General features: G+C 40.4%; 3 protein-coding genes and 1 non-coding gene across 7 annotated transcripts; 2 read left to right on the forward strand and 2 right to left on the reverse strand.

Annotated features, from left to right (window-relative positions):
* Positions 1-3147: 3147 nt before the first annotated feature.
* On the reverse strand, positions 3148-5372 carry ccdc122 (coiled-coil domain containing 122). The gene is made up of 7 exons (XM_015026052.1): positions 5263-5372; positions 4800-4915; positions 3956-4354; positions 3777-3893; positions 3636-3709; positions 3444-3550; positions 3148-3405 (listed from the first exon to the last, which is right to left on the reverse strand). The coding sequence occupies exons 1-6, from the start codon at positions 5294-5296 to the stop codon at positions 3472-3474; spliced, it is 819 nt and encodes a 272-aa protein (XP_014881538.1). The 5' UTR covers positions 5297-5372; the 3' UTR covers positions 3148-3405; positions 3444-3471.
* Positions 5373-5436: 64 nt separating this feature from the next.
* On the forward strand, positions 5437-10419 carry mtrf1 (mitochondrial translational release factor 1). Of its 4 annotated transcripts, XR_001423698.1 has the most exons (10): positions 5437-5911; positions 5999-6090; positions 6529-6610; positions 6819-6926; positions 7151-7323; positions 7385-7502; positions 7575-7711; positions 8956-9054; positions 9835-10198; positions 10301-10419. XR_001423698.1 is itself a non-coding variant. In XM_015026047.1 (9 exons), the coding sequence occupies exons 1-9, from the start codon at positions 5521-5523 to the stop codon at positions 9952-9954; spliced, it is 1320 nt and encodes a 439-aa protein (XP_014881533.1). In that variant the 5' UTR covers positions 5437-5520; the 3' UTR covers positions 9955-10419. The 4 variants fall into 4 exon arrangements, 3 of the variants coding, with proteins under 3 accessions (XP_014881533.1, XP_014881534.1, XP_014881535.1); XM_015026047.1 differs by having other exon boundaries at positions 9835-10419; XM_015026048.1 differs by having other exon boundaries at positions 7217-7323; positions 9835-10419.
* A 234-nt stretch (positions 10420-10653) lies between these two features.
* Positions 10654-14072, reverse strand: wbp4 (WW domain binding protein 4). Its single transcript, XM_015026051.1, has 10 exons — positions 13960-14072; positions 13738-13810; positions 13605-13667; positions 12684-12810; positions 12410-12613; positions 12264-12334; positions 12124-12199; positions 11403-11614; positions 11097-11329; positions 10654-11019 (listed from the first exon to the last, which is right to left on the reverse strand). Coding segments are annotated over exons 1-10 (1263 nt in total). The 5' UTR covers positions 13962-14072; the 3' UTR covers positions 10654-10817.
* A 320-nt stretch (positions 14073-14392) lies between these two features.
* Positions 14393-14464, forward strand: trnae-uuc (transfer RNA glutamic acid (anticodon UUC)). The gene has a single exon. It is a non-coding gene; the product is annotated as a tRNA-Glu (tRNA).
* The last annotated feature ends 2263 nt before the right edge of the window (positions 14465-16727 follow it).

Here is a 16727-nt window from a genome sequence, read left to right on the forward strand (position 1 = left end):
AGCTAGGCGGGGGTGCAGGGAAAACTCAAAAAAGGGAAGTAAGTTACGAGAAATGGCCTCAACGGCCAGATGGCCAGTAGAAAAGGGAAGTACCGAAGAGAGTTGCTGCAATAAGTCACGAAGGAGAGGATGGTTAGGAAATGTTGGGACTTGCCACAGACTGAGTGGAACGGTTCAGAAGTCACGTAGACTTCTCCCATACACAACCATGGGCTGAGAGGGTTTAAAAACCAGCAGACAAGGGAGGAAACTGTTCTTTGTCTGCGGCGCTGAAGGAGAACCAACAAGAGGACGCAGATTGAAGATCAGCAGAGGACCGCATCCTGGAACCAAGGGGAAGTTGAGACTTCACGCCGCTAAGAAGGGACAAGATCCATCTACCCCCAGCCCTGGTTCCTGATTTGATCAACACCTCTGCCTCAACCCAACGATCTCTACTCTACTGCAGCAGACTTGGAGAAAAGACAAAGGTCTTTCTGTGACGAAGATTCTGTGCGTTTGAAGGACAACGGACAGTTCTGCTTTGCTTCTATTCTGAAAGGGGACTTTGCCACGACAGGACAAAGACTCTGACCAAGGACATCTGAAGATTCCTGCTGCCGGGATCAATTGCCATCTGGGTGTGAGTTGAACTGACCCCCAAGAGCCTCGCTTAGTTAAACTAGTGACACAGGATAGGGATAGAAATGAAGATAGGTTGTAATTAATTTAAGTTGAATTTATTTTCTTATTACAATTTTGTAATCTCTGAAAGTTAATCTACTTGTCACTTATCCCTGCTAAAGCTTGCTTAATAAAATTACATACTAAAAATTCCAATGAAACTTGTGGGCATTGAGATTAATTGAGTCATTTGATCATTGTAATTTCCCCTGATTGCAGTAAAATTAGTGTACATGATTCTAGAGATGTGGTGGCTTCGTACTTTCCTTTGGTGAGTGTTAAAATAATGACCCTGGGACTTAAATCTAAGTTACTAAAACTAATCTAGCTGTTAACAAGTGCCGTTATTTTAAGGAAAAGATCTACCGTTAACAGGAGTGGTTGTTGAAGCTATGCAGCGGTGAGGGCTACTCTGCTGACTGTTTCTCAACTGGAAAGGGTCATAACTTCTGGATTGTAGGTAGTTAGAGCTAGACGCGTCTTTTCCGCCGCCAGATTAAATAGAATATCTCATATAAACCGACTTTGGGGTAAGACCCGGGTTTTAGAGATTTTCCGGACCTGTTAGATAGAGAACTGGTCAGTAGTCAGTCGAATGAATGGTGAGATAAGGGCGGGGCTGACTATTGCGTAATAACAAACACTGTTACAGTGTTTCAGCACCTCTGAGTGTCCTGGCATGCCTAAACACTTTCTGGCTCAAACAAAGATCACACTAATCAAAATGTCTTATGACAAATGTGTCATGGGAGTGGGATTATGTAAATGGAGTCAAGGAACTCCCTGCTCCTCATTGCATGGGAACATTTACCATCTCACTTATTTTTGTCACCATGTTCATTTAATTTGTGTCAACGAGGAGTAAAAATAGTCCTTCATGGTTCGTGCATGGACAAATGAGACTGTGGGTGGAAGCGTGAAGGTATGTGCTTGTACTATTCAAAGAGAACAAACTGAATTCACTTGCAGTTTGTTTCTATTTATACTAGACGATTGTTGTTTATGGTAGTTTGAGAGGAGGCCCATGGCAGAGCAGTGTCAACACTGCAAATCCAGGGACTGTCAGGCTGGATGTTAAAAGGAGCTCAGTCAAGGTATGGTACTGCAAACACAACAGAATGCCAGCTGGCAGAATATCACTTCATTTTAAAGGATTTAAACTGTTGTCCATTTTCAAGACCTCCTTGTGCTTTTACCTTTCTGGTTGTCCTTAGATGTTGTTTCAATATGTCAACGTAATGTCCTTTCCTCGTGATGCCATTTATTTTGTGAAGTGCAAGAAATATCACTGACACATGATACTGTTATGTTGCTTGTAGAAATTACTTCTACATCTCCGAGTTGCCTTTCACCTCGTGTTCAGCTCCCCTTCCTGTTTCATCCACTGTTTTCACAAGCTCTTCTGTCTTTGCTCTGGAGTTAGGTGCTCACAAATAAGTTCAAAATAATTTTTAGAGTAAACTGCTAAATTGTCTTTAAATAACTAGCTTAAATGTGAAATCATAAAAGAAAAGGGAAAAAAACAGCAACTCAAAATACTAAAGGAATAATAGAATAACAAGTTAATTTATTAAGTTAATTAATTTTTAAAGACAATCTTAAGTGAATTGATTAAAAAAAATACTTTTAAATGCTATATACTTAATCATTTTAATGTTAACTTGCATTTTTAGATGTTTACCGAAATACCATTTTTAAAATCCCAACTCAAATGCCAAATTGTACTAGCTCATTTTGTTTTTAATGCTTTTTAATATGCCTATTTAAATGCAAACCTAAATTTCAAGTGCTTAACTTAAGTCTAATTTAAATCCTAACTTCTTTTTAAATTTATTCATTAACCCTCACTTAAATACAAAATGCTAAGTTGTTTTAAAATACCAAATAGCTCTCTGGTTTTAGTCCCAACCGTTTAGCTAAATAAGTTGTTTTTGGATGTTAACTAAAATGCTATATAGTTATGCCAAAGTTAGCTAGCTAAATGCAAACTTGGTTATTAGATTTCAACCTAAATGCTACCTTCCAACATTTTTGGTAACTTTGTTTTTATTTCTAATTGAAACTTAAATGCAAAACACTTTTAAAAATACTAACTAAATGGTAAAAGATAAATTTGACTACATAAATCCTGACTTGTTTTAAAATGTTTTCTGCCCATTTTTGATTAAACATTTAATTTTCTTTTTTCAGTCTGTATGATGTGGACTCAGTTCTTAAAAATGCCGAGCAATTGTTGCATTACTGTGGCAAAGAAGTCGTACCCTGGACCAAGGGACGGTGGAACTGTCACTTCGCAGTCGTCAAGCTACTTAGTGGAGCAGGAGCTGGAACAGTGCATTCCAAAACAAACCTCATTGCCTGTCAGCTACAGTGGACACATGGCTTTTGTTGTGCATCAAACTCTGTTCTGCAGGGATTGATTTTCTGTCATCATTTGAGCAGAAATCCCATCCCACACTCTGTTAATGTCGACAGCAATCCACACAAGATAAACGTGTCTTTATTTAATAAATTCTCAGTGGATTAGCGTTTGGATTTGGCAAAGCTTAAATTGAGGCCATTGGTGGTTTGCATAAACACAGAATATGACAGTCAAACACATAAGAAGCCTTAGCTAGAGATTTACTGGAGGGTGCTGCCCCCACCTGCTCAACACAAGGAACAAAAACAAACTGTTCTATTAGTAGCAAGTATCTTAAATCCCTAAATGTATTCTCCAGCAGAACAAATAACCAAGATTAGACAAACATTCTCCAGCAGAACAAATAACCAAGATTAGACAGACATAATATTGCACTTTAAATATCTTCAATCCTGTGAAGAATGCTGATGCCCCTTGAGCTCAGTCAGCTCCTTCTGCAGGTGGAAAATTTCATCCAAAGTATGCCTGAAAAAAGAGACGATTTGATTGCATTTTTAAAATTTTGTGTCATGTAAAGAGGAAATAGATGACTTTGGGGCGATGGCTTCACCTGTGTACGGCCTGAGCTCTGCTGAGCTGGCAGCGCAGCCGTTTGACGATGGCTTCATAGCGCCTGTTTTGGATCTAGAGGAGAGAAAATCATCAACAAAATGTTTTAATTTTGGGGGGATAATTCAATCCTCTGCTGTACCTCGATATCTCTCTTTAACTTTGCATGAATCTCAAACTCTTTTTTCAGTTGTTCTCTTCCTCCAGCAATGGCTATATTTCTCTCAGAGATCTCTTTCTTCAGGGCATCAGTTTCCTCCTGGACAGAAGAAAGTTTACACAAACCAAATACTTTAAAATCATTTTGTGTATGTTTTGTACCTTAGCTGTTTGCAGGGTTATCCCATTTGGGTTTTGCAGATCCTCCTTGAGCTGTTCCTTCTCCTGCCTCAGCTTCAAGACCAGCATCCTGTTCTCCTCCAGCTCCCTGTGGGCCTCTATCTGGCTCACAGCCTGCAGAACGGCATCTCTGTGGCCTTTCATCTTGTTTCTGTACATGCTGATTTTTTCCAGAGTGGATCGGGCATTCTCCTCCTTGTCCTGTATGAGCATGTGTTGTTTTACGTTCTCCCTGTTGATGCTGGCACAGCGGTCCTGCAGCAGCACTTTTTGCCTCTCCAGATGCTCCATCTCTCCCTCCAGCAGGCGGATTTCTCTCAACTTGGACCTCAGCTGCTGCTCCGCATGTACAGTTTTCTTTTCAATGTCAGCCAGAGCCGCCTTCAATAGAAACACACCGAATCATAATAGCATGATATTACAGATACTACAGAAATACAGTGGCTCGCAAAAGTATTCATACCCATCCAGAAGTTGCCTGCTGGCTGTTAATGATTTAATGGAGTCTACCTGAGGGTAATCTGATCTCAGGACAAATACAACTTCTCTGTGGCAACTTCTTCTGAGGGCAATTGATTGCACTCAGAGAAAGGGGGGGCTGAATACTTTTGCACACTGCACTTTTCAGTTTTTCATTTGTAAAATATGGTTTGAATCATGAATAATTTTCTATCTTCACAACTGGATACCACTTTGTGTTGGTCTTTCACATAAAATTCCAATGAAATATATTTATCGTTACAAAATATGGAAAAGTTCACAAGGGTATGAATAATTTTGCTAACCAGTTTGAGTGAAGTTTTATCAGAAAAATGAAGAGGTGTACCTGCAAGGTTTTCAGAATTTTCTGTTTCTCTCTCAGGGTCTCAGTCTGGGTGTGGCTGTGCTGACTGACATCCTCCACCGCCTTAGTTAATGAAAACTCACAGGATTCCTGGAAGCCTGAACACGTCACAATAAAACACTTAAATCATGTGTTAAACCAACTTTATTTTTCTGTTCCAGTTGGAATAGAAATGAAAACACTTCATACATGAAAAATGTTCATATTTTCCAGCTAAGGTGAAGTATTATGTATCCAACATAGCCAGATTGAAAGAGTTTGTTTTTGTACCACAAATTTAAAATGACATTTACTTGTTTCTGTATTGCCTGTTAGCCTGTTAGTCGTGAAGCTAATATGCTAGTCGGCTAAGAAATATTAGGCTAATACCTTCTTAGTAAAAATATATACATATTTGTTAACGTTCCAATATTTACTTCAGTATTTTGCAATATTATTTCCTAACCCTTGTTATCCGTGAATTCCGACATTTTACACATAGCCCTACAACGCTTTAAACTTATTTATCACAACTTTATGAAACCGATGAAAATATAGCGATTGATTAGTTGGTTACCGATAAGTTGCTAATTTAACCCAAAGATAAAACTACATTTCCCAGAAGTCTTTATTGCTAGAATTTCGGCTACTTCCCGTGTGTGCTTGTGTCATCAGCGCTCGCCAGAAACATTTCTTCTTCACCGGCTCCTAAAACTTAGCTGAAATGTTTTTCCCTCGCTGGTTCGAACTGTGCTGCCACTGCAGCCGTGTAGTTTCACGCCGTGGGTTTCCGTGGGGGACCCCGAAGGACCACAGCGGGCTAAGACCTGCTAACTTTACAGAGGTACAGCTACGGGGTACCAATGCAGTCCCAAAACGCCTTTCACATTGTGATATAGGGGATTTGTACAACATCAGCTCAGTTCAGAGGTATCTACAGAAACTGATGGAGGAACACAGAGAACTAAGCCGCAAGTTACAACACAATCAGCTCCGCGATTCAGACAGGAAAGCGCTGCTAAAGAAGCACACAGAGCTGCTGCCTGTTGCTGGTCTGTTTGGAAGCATTGAACAAGCCCAGAAAGACTTGGAAGAAGTCCTTTCGCTTCTGCACAGTGAGTAGTGACCGAAACCTTTCGTATTCCTAACCTTAGGGTGGAATATTCGTGTCTTAGGTTCATTTTGAACCTGTGAATACTCAGCTGGTACTAAAGATGAAGATCAAAACCTGATCCAGCTGCTCAGAGAGGAGGAGGCGCAGATCTGCAGCAACATTCTGACCTTGAGAAAACATGTGAGTCCTGTGCAAACATTTACAGAGCTTTAATGTCACTGATCACACTTTTCAAGGTCAATCTTTTTTTTTTTTTTTTTTTTATTCAACACATTAAAATCAGTAGAAGTTGTCAGAAACAGGAAACAAACTTGTGTTTCCAAACTAAAACACCGTTACCAGTATAATACCTGATGCTGTCTGGTGTCAGGTATATCTGTCCATCATTAGCCAACCAGTGGAAGACTTGTTGTGCTTTCTAAAGATGGAAACTAAAGTCAACATTTAATGATTAAATAGTAGCGCAGAATGGATCCTTGCGGTACGCCAGTAAGGGGCACAGAGGCATAAAAAAAAAAAAAAAAAATTGGTTGAAACTCAAATATGATGTAAAACTGTGCAATTTGACCCCAACCAACTCTTCCTGTTGTCATGCTTAAAACTGTATTTTCTCTCCAGTTAATCAAAGCTCTTGTGCCCGTTGACCCTCTGGACCCAAGCGACGTTGTGCTGGAGATTGTCTCAGGACGAACAACAGGAGGTAGGAAAGAAAACGGGACTATTTTCCTTGGCATTCAAGCATCAGATTCTGGTTCCTTCATTTAATTTTCCACATTTTCTTTGGCAGCAAGAAGAAAGATCCATCTTTCTTGTTGCTGTTATGTATAATATTAAAAATCCACGTATGAAAATGAAAATCAGTTAACCTTTAGGGGGTTCTCAAAAGATGAATGTTGACTCTGTTTCAGGTGACATCTGCCAGCAGTTCACCAGGGAAATGTTTGACATGTACCGAGGCTTTGCTTGTTACAAGAACTGGAATTTTGAGGTTCTGAATTACTCGCCTGCAGAGTACGGTAAGGTTACCCAACCGAAAGAGTTTAATAATAGCACCAGTGATACTACATTTCAGTAAAAAATAAAAAAACAATCCTAAAGTTGTGTGGCCAACATTGCTTAACTAGGCTTGAAAATTGACTAAATGCAACAATCTTTCTTTTGATTGGGTTTGATTGATCATAGTAAGTCTGTACTGTGCTTTACACAGAACAATAGAACAATGACAGTTAGCTGTCTTTAGGTGGACTGCACCATGCGGCAGTCAGGATAGCCGGGGATAATGTGTACATGCACCTGAAACATGAAGGAGGAACGCACCGGGTTCAGAGGATCCCTGAGGTGGGCCTCTCATCCAGGATGCAGCGGATCCACACTGGAACTATGTCGGTCATCATCCTGCCACAGCCAGTTGAGGTACACCCCAAACTTTTACCTTGTTTCTCTCTCTGATGCTAACCTCAAACTCTCTCTGTAGTTGGACGTCCACATTGACCCAAAGGATCTGCGGATCGACACGTTCAGATCACGAGGCCCTGGTGGCCAGGGCGTTAACACAACAGACAGCGCCGTGCGGATAGTTCACCTTCCTACAGGTCCGGTCTGCCAGAGATCTTCCTGAAGTTACTTAGGATCTGTTCCAGCTATAAACATGTCGGTTCTAACAGGAATAGTGTCTGAGTGCCAGCAGACGCGCTCGCAGCTGCAGAACAGAGACACGGCCATGCGCATGTTGAGGGCCAGACTCTACCAGAGCATGATGGGCAAGGAGACCGAGCAAAGGCACATGGCGCGAAAGCAGCAGGTCAGGACACCGTTGAGAATCTGTCTCAGATGTTGTTCCTGTAGAAGAAGGGAGCTTAAGCTCTTTAAAAAATATGAGTGACCAGACAAAAGTTTTCCAGAAAGAACATTGCCGTAGGGAAGATGTTCTTTGGACCAATGAGACTAAAACTGAGTTATTCGGACACCAGAACATTTTTGGCAGGAATCAAATACAGCATTCCAGAAAAAAAAAACAAATACCCAAAATGAAGCTGAAGCAGAACTGGACTCTGCGACTTGACAATGATACGTATGGATATTTTTACACGTTAATGTGCCCTTTGACCAAAGCACTATAAAAAGCACTATGTTGTGAGAATGTGTTTATAAATGTGGGTCTCATACTTTGAGTGGTCAGTAGGACTTTTACAGCAAAATATGACCTCAGGCCACTTACCAGTTAATTACATTTTAAAATTTTGACACTAGATGGCTCTGCAATATGAAATTAAATGTTTTAATTGTAAAGTACCGGTGTCAAACTCAAGGCCTGTGGGCCAAACGTGGCCCATCGTAGCTTTTTATGTGACCCTCTAGACTCCAAATTACATTAATAAGTCCCTCCAGTTTTTCAACAAATCTGCAAAACTCACTCAAAGTTCACACAAAATCTACAGATTCCCCCATTTTTTTTCTGACTTTTGCTGCAAATTGTTCTCAAAATTGGATAAAAACATTGAGTTTAGATGACTGCTGCCTCAACCTTACTTGATGTCAAGTTATAGTCTGGGATCGACATAGCGATTAATAAAAAGTCACATTTAATGTCATACATAAGCACAAATATCATAAAAAGTCCTCAAAAAATTTCTAAATTAGCGCCACAAAATCTGATTTTGGTAGCTAAAAAGAAACACAAAAACAATAGCAAAATCCTGAATGGACTCATCATTGTGAAAAGATGTTCAATATTTCATTTTAAGAAACACTAACTGAATGCTGAAACAAACAGCTATTTGTTGATATTTTAACATTTGTATTAGTTTTATCAATACATTCTGGCACAAGTGGCCCTTTAGATTTTTGATATGGCCCAAAATGAAAATGAGTTTGACACTCCTGCTCTAAAAGGTTGAAGGAGTCTCTCCATTGTTTCTTTAAAATTTGAAGGTGCATGTACATTTCGTTTATTGGAGTGGAAGAAAGATTCCACTGAATCTTACCTGAATAAAATACCTGGAAGTTCCAGGCCTAGCCAAAGCTCAGCTTTTCTCTATTATCAAGGTGGGCACACGCAACCAGGCAGAGAGGATTCGCACCTACAACTTCAGCCAGGATCGAGTCACCGACCACCGGACAGGATACACCACCAGAGACATTAAGGTCAGATGAGAAGCAAATGTTAATATCCATATGTCTGCCTGTAAAATTGATTTGATCACAACAAATGTTAACTTAGGGTAAAGTTTGCAGTACTTGATGATGACAATCTGAATGGAACATTGTGGCCAGATCTCTACCCTCAGAGCTACTGGAGGTTGTCTTGACCTGGTTTGTTGATCTAGAATGAGTCCAGTAAAAAGTCAAACTGTTTACATGAGACAGATAATCTCTAAAAAAAAAAATCGATCTCCTCCCTGATCTGCATAATTCCTCCACTCAGTCAGAAACAGCCAATGAGAACTAGCAGTAATCAGCTAGCCGCCATGCTATCAGGAAGTTTTCATTCAGTAACTCTGGATTGTTTGTTGTAATGGAACCTGTTTTTGCCTTTGAATGTTAAGTTTTATACTTGAATTTTTTTGGCAATGTTGAGAGGTTTTATTTTGGCTCTTTGCATTATTTAGCCTCTTCAGAGCCTTCATATGTTTTCAGTCTATTAAAGATAGTATTATCAATAGCAGTACAATTTGCACAATGCCTGTTTTGTTTTTTTTTTTCTTGGAAAAACTTATTAAAAACAAGTTTCTGTCTAAATTAAGGTGAATTCATGGTTCCTTTTTCGACATAATGTAACCGGTAGTGCTTATGATTAAAATCATAATAATTATGTGATCGGCCCTCATGGGTGATCGGAATCGGAATCGCCAGGAAATAACCTGATTGGCACATCTCTACTTGTGACTCATGTCAGACTAAACCCCTCATGTATTTTGTTTTCAGGAGTTCATGAGAGGAGGGGAGGAGCTGGAGGAGCTGATGACAGACCTGCTGGAGCATTCTGAGCAGGAGGCTCTGCTGGAGGCGGTAGAGATCTTTGTGACCGGACAGTCTGCAGACTGACGGATGGATGGACAGACAAGTAGGGTAGCTGGACTGATTAATGAAAAAATAGACAATGAAAAATTAAGTAAGGGTGCACCGATAAATTGACGTGTTCATTTAATAAGTCGCCCCATTGTTGCTAACTCAGCAACCATTTATACAAAAAAAAATTTGCATTGACCAAAATCATAATTGGCAGGTCAGACTTCTTAAAGATGGATGATCGGCCAGAAAACTTCAATCAGTGAACCTTTACAAACGGGTGAGTGGATGGACAGAAGATGTTTGGAAAGGTGGAGGATGCAACTTTTAAACTACCATATTCCATTTGCTCCATGCTTATAACTGGTCAATGAAATTCCAGACCGAGTGGATACTTCTCTCCATCACCTCTGGAACCAGGCCTGCCACATCAGGATGCATGTCTCCATGCTGCTGCGTCTGTTTTTTTGGTAATAAAGATGGATGATCGGTCAGAAAACATCGTTTCTCTGGTTATTTGCCAGTCAGGGTGTGGTGAAAACATCTATCAGCTCTACACACACACTCCCCACGTCACCCCCTATGCGTCTGTGCCAAGAGGCCAATAGCCCTCCTGGGCCTGGAATGGGTTTCATTCCCCTCTAATTGCTGGAAAATGATCATGTTGGATTGTCTCCATTTAATAAGATCCCAAACTATAGGAACGTTTCATTAACCTCTCTTCAAAATCATGACTTCAGAGCATAAAAAATACATTACATTTTTAATCTGGCCAAATCCTGCTCATCATACATTCAGAAAAATAAAAAACCTCCTACAAAAGTTCATGTCAATTCATTGACATGTTCCTAGAAACTTTTACTTCCAGGAAAGTCTCCCTCTGAAAGCTTCTGCTGGGATCAGTCGTCGTCGTCTCTCTGCCGAAGGCTCCTGTTCTTCCCGTTTTGGGCCTTGTTCCTCCGGAATGAGGTGGGTCCGCCCTCCTCTCCCAGAGAGGTGATGACGCGTTCCTTGAACTTGGGTTTGGGTTCCGACGGGAGTTCTGCCGGAGTGCCAGCCACGTTCTCCTCCGTCTGGGGCAGCTGTAAATCCACGTTAGCACTGGGAAGCAGACGGGAAAACACCAGCTGATTACCTGTGGTCCACTTCGTTCCATGTGTCGGATTGGGAATACTTACAATGGATCCTGCTTCTGCTGGATCCGTTCCCAGGCTCCGTACGGATTGGCTGCTCGGGGCCTTTTTACTGGAGTTTTTCCTGCTGTCGCCACCTCTGCTACTGTCTCTGGTTTGGGTCCTGACCTCTGCGCCTCTTCCTCTGGTTTTGTCTCTTTCTTTTCCTCTTCCAGAGCTGCTTCTGCCATTTTATCCTCACTTTCTTTTTCCGAGGGTTCAGTCTCTATTTTTCTTTTCTAAAAACAAGAAATAAACTCTCAGGTCTCACTTTTTAAAATTCGCCTGAGCGTAGTTTTTATTTAATCTCACCCTGAAGTTGATTTTGGGGATTTTGGGCTTCGGATCTACTTCTCCCATTGGCTGCAGCTCCAGTGCTGACCTGTCAGACTCGGAGCGCTCCTCCCCTGCGGGCGCAGTCTCCGGCTGGGAACTTGGGTCCTCACCTGCGTTCTCCTCTTTCTCCTGCTGGGTCTCCGATTCCTCGCTGGAAGGAAAGTCCGCCGGCTTCTCCCAGCTGGACTCTAAGAGGAGACAAACAAAACTGACATTGTTGACCTCTGGATCAAAGTTATAATAGTTTACTAAAACTAATGACATAATGAAAACTGTAATGGAGAAAACTTCTTGTAAATAAAATAAAAATGGCAATTACTGGGGAAAATCTATATCTGGAACGACATTTTGTGTTTATAAAACTAAAACATACTGAAATTATACTATTCTATACTCCTGTCTTTACTTAGTCCACAAAACAGTGACAGCCACAGTTGGGAGAAAACGTCAGAGTCAGCTAGTTGTGCAATAACAATTGAATACGTTTCTTGAAACTGACCCAATCAACGTATTCATAATCACAATACAATACTATGACCTTATGGAATTCTGCACCTAAGATGAACAAAAGTATGAAGAACAAAAACAAAAACTACTACTATAACTAACAAAAATTAAATATTGAACTTATAATGACTAATAGAAGCTAGCAAACACACTGTAAAAACAGACTGGGCTTAGGCAGGGACCCCCTCACCTCCTGTGTTTGTGTTGTAGAAGTATGTGTAGCCATCCGGACTCACTGCCTCCATCCAGGGAGAACCCGAAGAACTCTGAAGGGAAATGGGATCAGAATGTAAAGCTCAACAGGAAGCAGAGCTTGAGGACAGAATTTACCTCAGACTGCTCGGACTGAGCAGAAGCTGAGCTTCCTCCCTGGAAACCTTCGGGTTTTTCCCACTGAGACACTGCAGAACAGGAGAAATAAGACGGAAATGGTTCTGGATTCCAGCAGGAGGTTCTGTTGCATCAGCCTGCCTCACCTCCTGTCACGGTGTTGTAGTAGTAGATGTGTCCCTCATCGCTCTGGCCTTCCACCCAAACCTGCATCTCACTTGGTCCCTCTCTGGACTTCCTGCTCGCCTTCCATCCCTTCTTCTTCTTCTGCTGCTGCTGCTTTTTGGGCTGAACTCCCACCAGAGGTACAGGCTGATATTGAGGGGCTGCTCGAACTGGAGAACTTGATCCTACAAAATATACTCAATTTAAATCCAAATAAAAAGCAAAAACACTTTTAATAAAATGTTGCTGAATAACCATCTGATCCCCGTTGCATCCTCTTCAGATCTTCCTCGTACGCCTTCAGCGCTGCCTCCTCCATCGCTGCAAACTCCTTGGACATCCGCTCTTCCTTCTTCGCCTTTTCAACACTCTTTTTCTTAATCTGCCCAGAGAAGGTCAGAGACAGATCAGCGGCTGCTGCTGGTCGGCCAATAGCAGGACAACGTTAGTCGTGATGTGGAAGCCTGGAGCTTATCTCTACTGCCAGTCCTTAGAATGATGCCAAATGAGGCACTTTCTCTCTGGTTGATCATCTGTAATGTTTATTAATGTTTATTCAAGTTCTAAACAGCAATATAGAAACAAAATATTTTCTTCATTCATAATGCATTCATGGCAATATCCTATATTTTCTTGCTGTCTTTTTCCAGTCAGTAAAATGTATTCCTGGCTCAATGCTTCAGTTTAAGTTAGTTCAAAAATACTTCATCAATTCAAAATGAAAATTAAATATTGTATAACAGTTATTTTCTTATTTATCTTTGTTATGCTTCTTAACTGTTTTCAGAAAATATACTGAAGAGTTAGTTATGTCTAACGTAGTTTTATTTCTCTTATATGTGATAATTGAAGGTGCTATGTGTGTCTTCTGGAGTTTCTGAGCTAAATCTAGAACTGCTTCTGCTGCAGTTTTCTTCCTCTTTTCCTCTACCTCCACATGCTTTGCTCAGGTAGGGTCCAAACTGGACTCTGTATAACAATACAAACTTGGTATGTTTGTGAAGTGATACTAGATATTATACTAGTAAGACAGGAAAATATTTTCGGTGTAAACTTTTATAACATGAGTAAAGCAACAATTATTATTATTATTGTTTTTACCCCAAATGTATTTGTGTTCATTGTGTGTTAATTGGTTATTTATCCCATAAATAAATATAAAATCAATATTCTTACCTCAGAAATTTTTGCAGCCACATTTTCTTTGTGATTTTTCCCTCTTTCATGGAACTCGATGCTCTGCAGATCAAACATTAGAAGTAGTAGCATTACCTCCAGGGATAATGATGTATGTTTCTGTAATACTCACAGGCTTGTTGTCAGCAATCCAGCACTTGCAGTACTGGCAGAATTTTCTCGGTTGTGACTTCCAATAATCCGCCCTGGAAAATGCACAAAATTCTTGAATTAAAGAAGAAAACATTTAGCTTTAGCCTTTGTTGCTAACGTAAAACACAATGCTGAATATTTAACCGGTCTGACGTCACAAATGCATACAGATATAAACTCAGGAGAGTTTTTCATTACGTACATTTTAGTTATGTGTGGTCAAAGTAAAAAGAAATTGATCAAAACGAGCTGAATATGAAGACAACTGCCTTCCACATTTCAACAACCACAACACTGTCCTTTATTGATTGCGTCATCATGCGTTGTCAAACTAAACAACGTCCAAGTAAGAAAATAATGTATAAAGTTTAAAAAATCATTTAAGGCTGAATAAACACAAAAGGTACTTACGAAAAATAAATAATTATTTGTAATAGCATAAGTATGTTTTCAACATTTGACTCGTTTGTTTGACATCAGGTAACATTACCAATGAAGTGCCTCCCCCTGGTGGAGCATACGAAAACAACTACTCGTTTACCTCGGTAGTGTAGTTGAAAAGTCTGGGAAATAGACAAAAACTACATATGGTATTAGTAGACATTTTCTTAATGGTAGGCGTTGGTTAAAATGAGTCCCATATGGTCTAGCGGTTAGGATTCCTGGTTTTCACCCAGGCGGCCCGGGTTCGACTCCCGGTATGGGAAGGCATTTTTTTCACAGACTGTTGCCTTTTTCAGCAACATTTTTAAGGACGCATTTTCGTACATATGTGTATACAGTATTGTAGTTTGAGGCATTAGTGTCATGTCTTTGCTTTCGAAGTCACTTTAAGTAAAAGATTACTTTTACTCTCCCCAACATACTGTGTGTACCTTTGGTTTTATTCTTGCATATCTCTCCATGTCCTCTCCATACTCCTCCTGGCTGTAATTAGTTGATTTTGACTGGGAGTGGCGCATTTCTTCAGATGGCAATAATAGCAGGAGAAGATGGTGGAGCTTATTTTTTAACAGGTTATCTGTCTCATAATATACTTTCATGACATGGAGACATATATGTAAAAACATTTTTCTTTACAAAACTACATATACCAAAATATGAACTGGCATATAATGTTACTATTCCATGTTCAGGATAATATTGGAAGCACACTTATGTGTTAGCTAATTTATTTTAAATTATGGACAACCCTGGCCATCCTCCTCTTGAGACTGTCTTGGGAAAATAGAGTGTCTTCAGTCAGAGGCTTTTTCAGATTCGCTGTAATACAGATGACTACAGAAGATTTTCCTGCCAACAGCAATTTCTATCTACAATAACTCGTTGAAGAATCTTAACTAATAAGAGTTACAACATTTAATTTCCCTTTGATAACAATGAAGTATTCTACATAGCTTAAATTTCACTTTGTGAACTGAAATAACTGAATAATAAAATTATATTATCATATACAATGAAAACATTTTCTCTGTTTTAATGATACTGCTAAAAACCTCACAAAATATAAAAGAAAGCGAAATAAATCTTTCAGTTTATTTCTGTAAAAAGGTTTGCGTGCATTTTTTTCTTTTGTAAACGACACCATAGTTACGTCTTTTTAGAGAGCGACTGTTACGTCATAAGATCGGGACAGACCGCGCGCTGGCACGCCCCATCTTCAGACTGTAACAACTGTTCCGCACCGGTGCTGGTAATCGGGTTTTCAGCTCCCGGGACGGCCCAAGAACAGCTCCATGGTGGCGTCCTCTCACCGGATAAACCTGGGCCCGCTGGTTGGTGCCATCGACCAGGGAACGAGCTCCACTCGGTTTCTGGTAAGACGGACAGATTGAGCTCGCCAGGGAAAGCCGTTGGGTTTGCTTTTAATGTGTCACAGCTGGCCGTGCCCTTGACCGATCTAATATATTTAGCTTTCACGCTGGCTAAAGCATGTGTTAAAAAGAAAATGAACGTTGGTGAGCTTATTGGGGCCTGCCATAGCATTACATGGGGAAGAGCAGTGGACAATCCTGGCCATCCTCCTCAACTGCCGAAATTTCGGCAGTTGAAATTTCCAACTGCTGAAATTTCGGCAGTTGAAATTTCCAACTGCCAAAACGCAGCTCTTTTAGAATGAGAAAATTAGTGGATTTTTGACCCCCTAAGCAATTTTGAAATCGCCCTGATGCCTACAAAAATCGCTCTATTGGTATGAAAGACCGAATGCCTGCTCCCATAAAATGTTTTCGAAATTTCTCTAGCGCTTACGGTTTTCTGCTAAGGTGCTTCATAGTGAAATCATGTGACAGTATAAACTCGGGCTCTCAGCCATTCATTTCCATACTTTTCTGAAAAATTTCAGAGCTCAGCGCACACCATCTTTCTCTCATCGCTGTTATTATTGTGAGTGAGCTGCAGCAATAAATCGCGGTACTATATGAGACGAGAAATTGCTCTCTCATACGCTTAAAACGGTTTTCGGATCGCTTTTATGGATCCTGAACGGGAAGCAGTTGTTCGGACTGCTTTTTCCAGAAAATGTGACTGCTTCAGATAGAATTCTGTCTCTCCCTCATATGATAGTTGGCAGACAGTTGACAGACACTGGTGTTTCCACATATTTTATAGTCTAAAAGCTCTGACGAAAGCCGGTTAGCGTTAGGGTAACATATAAACAAATGACAGTTCCGGTGTTCTATCAGATAGCCGTACGCTGTCAGGATAGCATACATGCAGTTAGTACGCATGCCCGCGCATGCGCATTAAGAAGTCCGACAGTCTGGAGTTGTCAGTTCAGCATACGGAACAAGTTATGACGAAAATAAGTCTTTAAATTGTTTATAATATCATATAATATGATAACTAGATAAATATACATGCGTTGTCGTGGTTTCAAAGTGTATTTAAAGCAGGTCTGGCTGCAGCTGGAGTCAACTACAACACACACCCGTGTAAAACTCACTTAACCGCTAAGTCAGGATGCCATAC

This window comes from Poecilia latipinna, unplaced genomic scaffold (assembly GCF_001443285.1).
Source record: "Poecilia latipinna isolate Pla-1442-1.1 unplaced genomic scaffold, P_latipinna-1.0 Scaffold4495, whole genome shotgun sequence".
NCBI classification, from domain to species: domain Eukaryota; kingdom Metazoa; phylum Chordata; class Actinopteri; order Cyprinodontiformes; family Poeciliidae; genus Poecilia; species Poecilia latipinna.

Coding starts and splice junctions, on each gene's coding strand:
- mtrf1 (XM_015026047.1), top strand. CDS start 5,521: ATGTTTTTCCCTCGCTGGTTCGAACTGTGCTGCCACTGCAGCCGTGTA. Junction 7,324..7,384: donor TCCTGCCACAGCCAGTTGAG/GTACACCCCAAA, acceptor CTCTCTCTGTAG/TTGGACGTCCACATTGACCC. Junction 7,712..8,955: donor ACATGGCGCGAAAGCAGCAG/GTCAGGACACCG, acceptor TCTATTATCAAG/GTGGGCACACGCAACCAGGC.
- wbp4 (XM_015026051.1), bottom strand. Junction 13,668..13,737: donor GGATTGCTGACAACAAGCCT/GTGAGTATTACA, acceptor TTTGATCTGCAG/AGCATCGAGTTCCATGAAAG. Junction 11,330..11,402: donor TCCCCAAAATCAACTTCAGG/GTGAGATTAAAT, acceptor TCTTGTTTTTAG/AAAAGAAAAATAGAGACTGA.
- ccdc122 (XM_015026052.1), bottom strand. CDS start 5,296: ATGTGTAAAATGTCGGAATTCACGGATAACAAGG. Junction 4,355..4,799: donor AAATTCTGAAAACCTTGCAG/GTACACCTCTTC, acceptor TTTCTATTGAAG/GCGGCTCTGGCTGACATTGA. Junction 3,551..3,635: donor AGAGCTCAGGCCGTACACAG/GTGAAGCCATCG, acceptor CTCTTTTTTCAG/GCATACTTTGGATGAAATTT.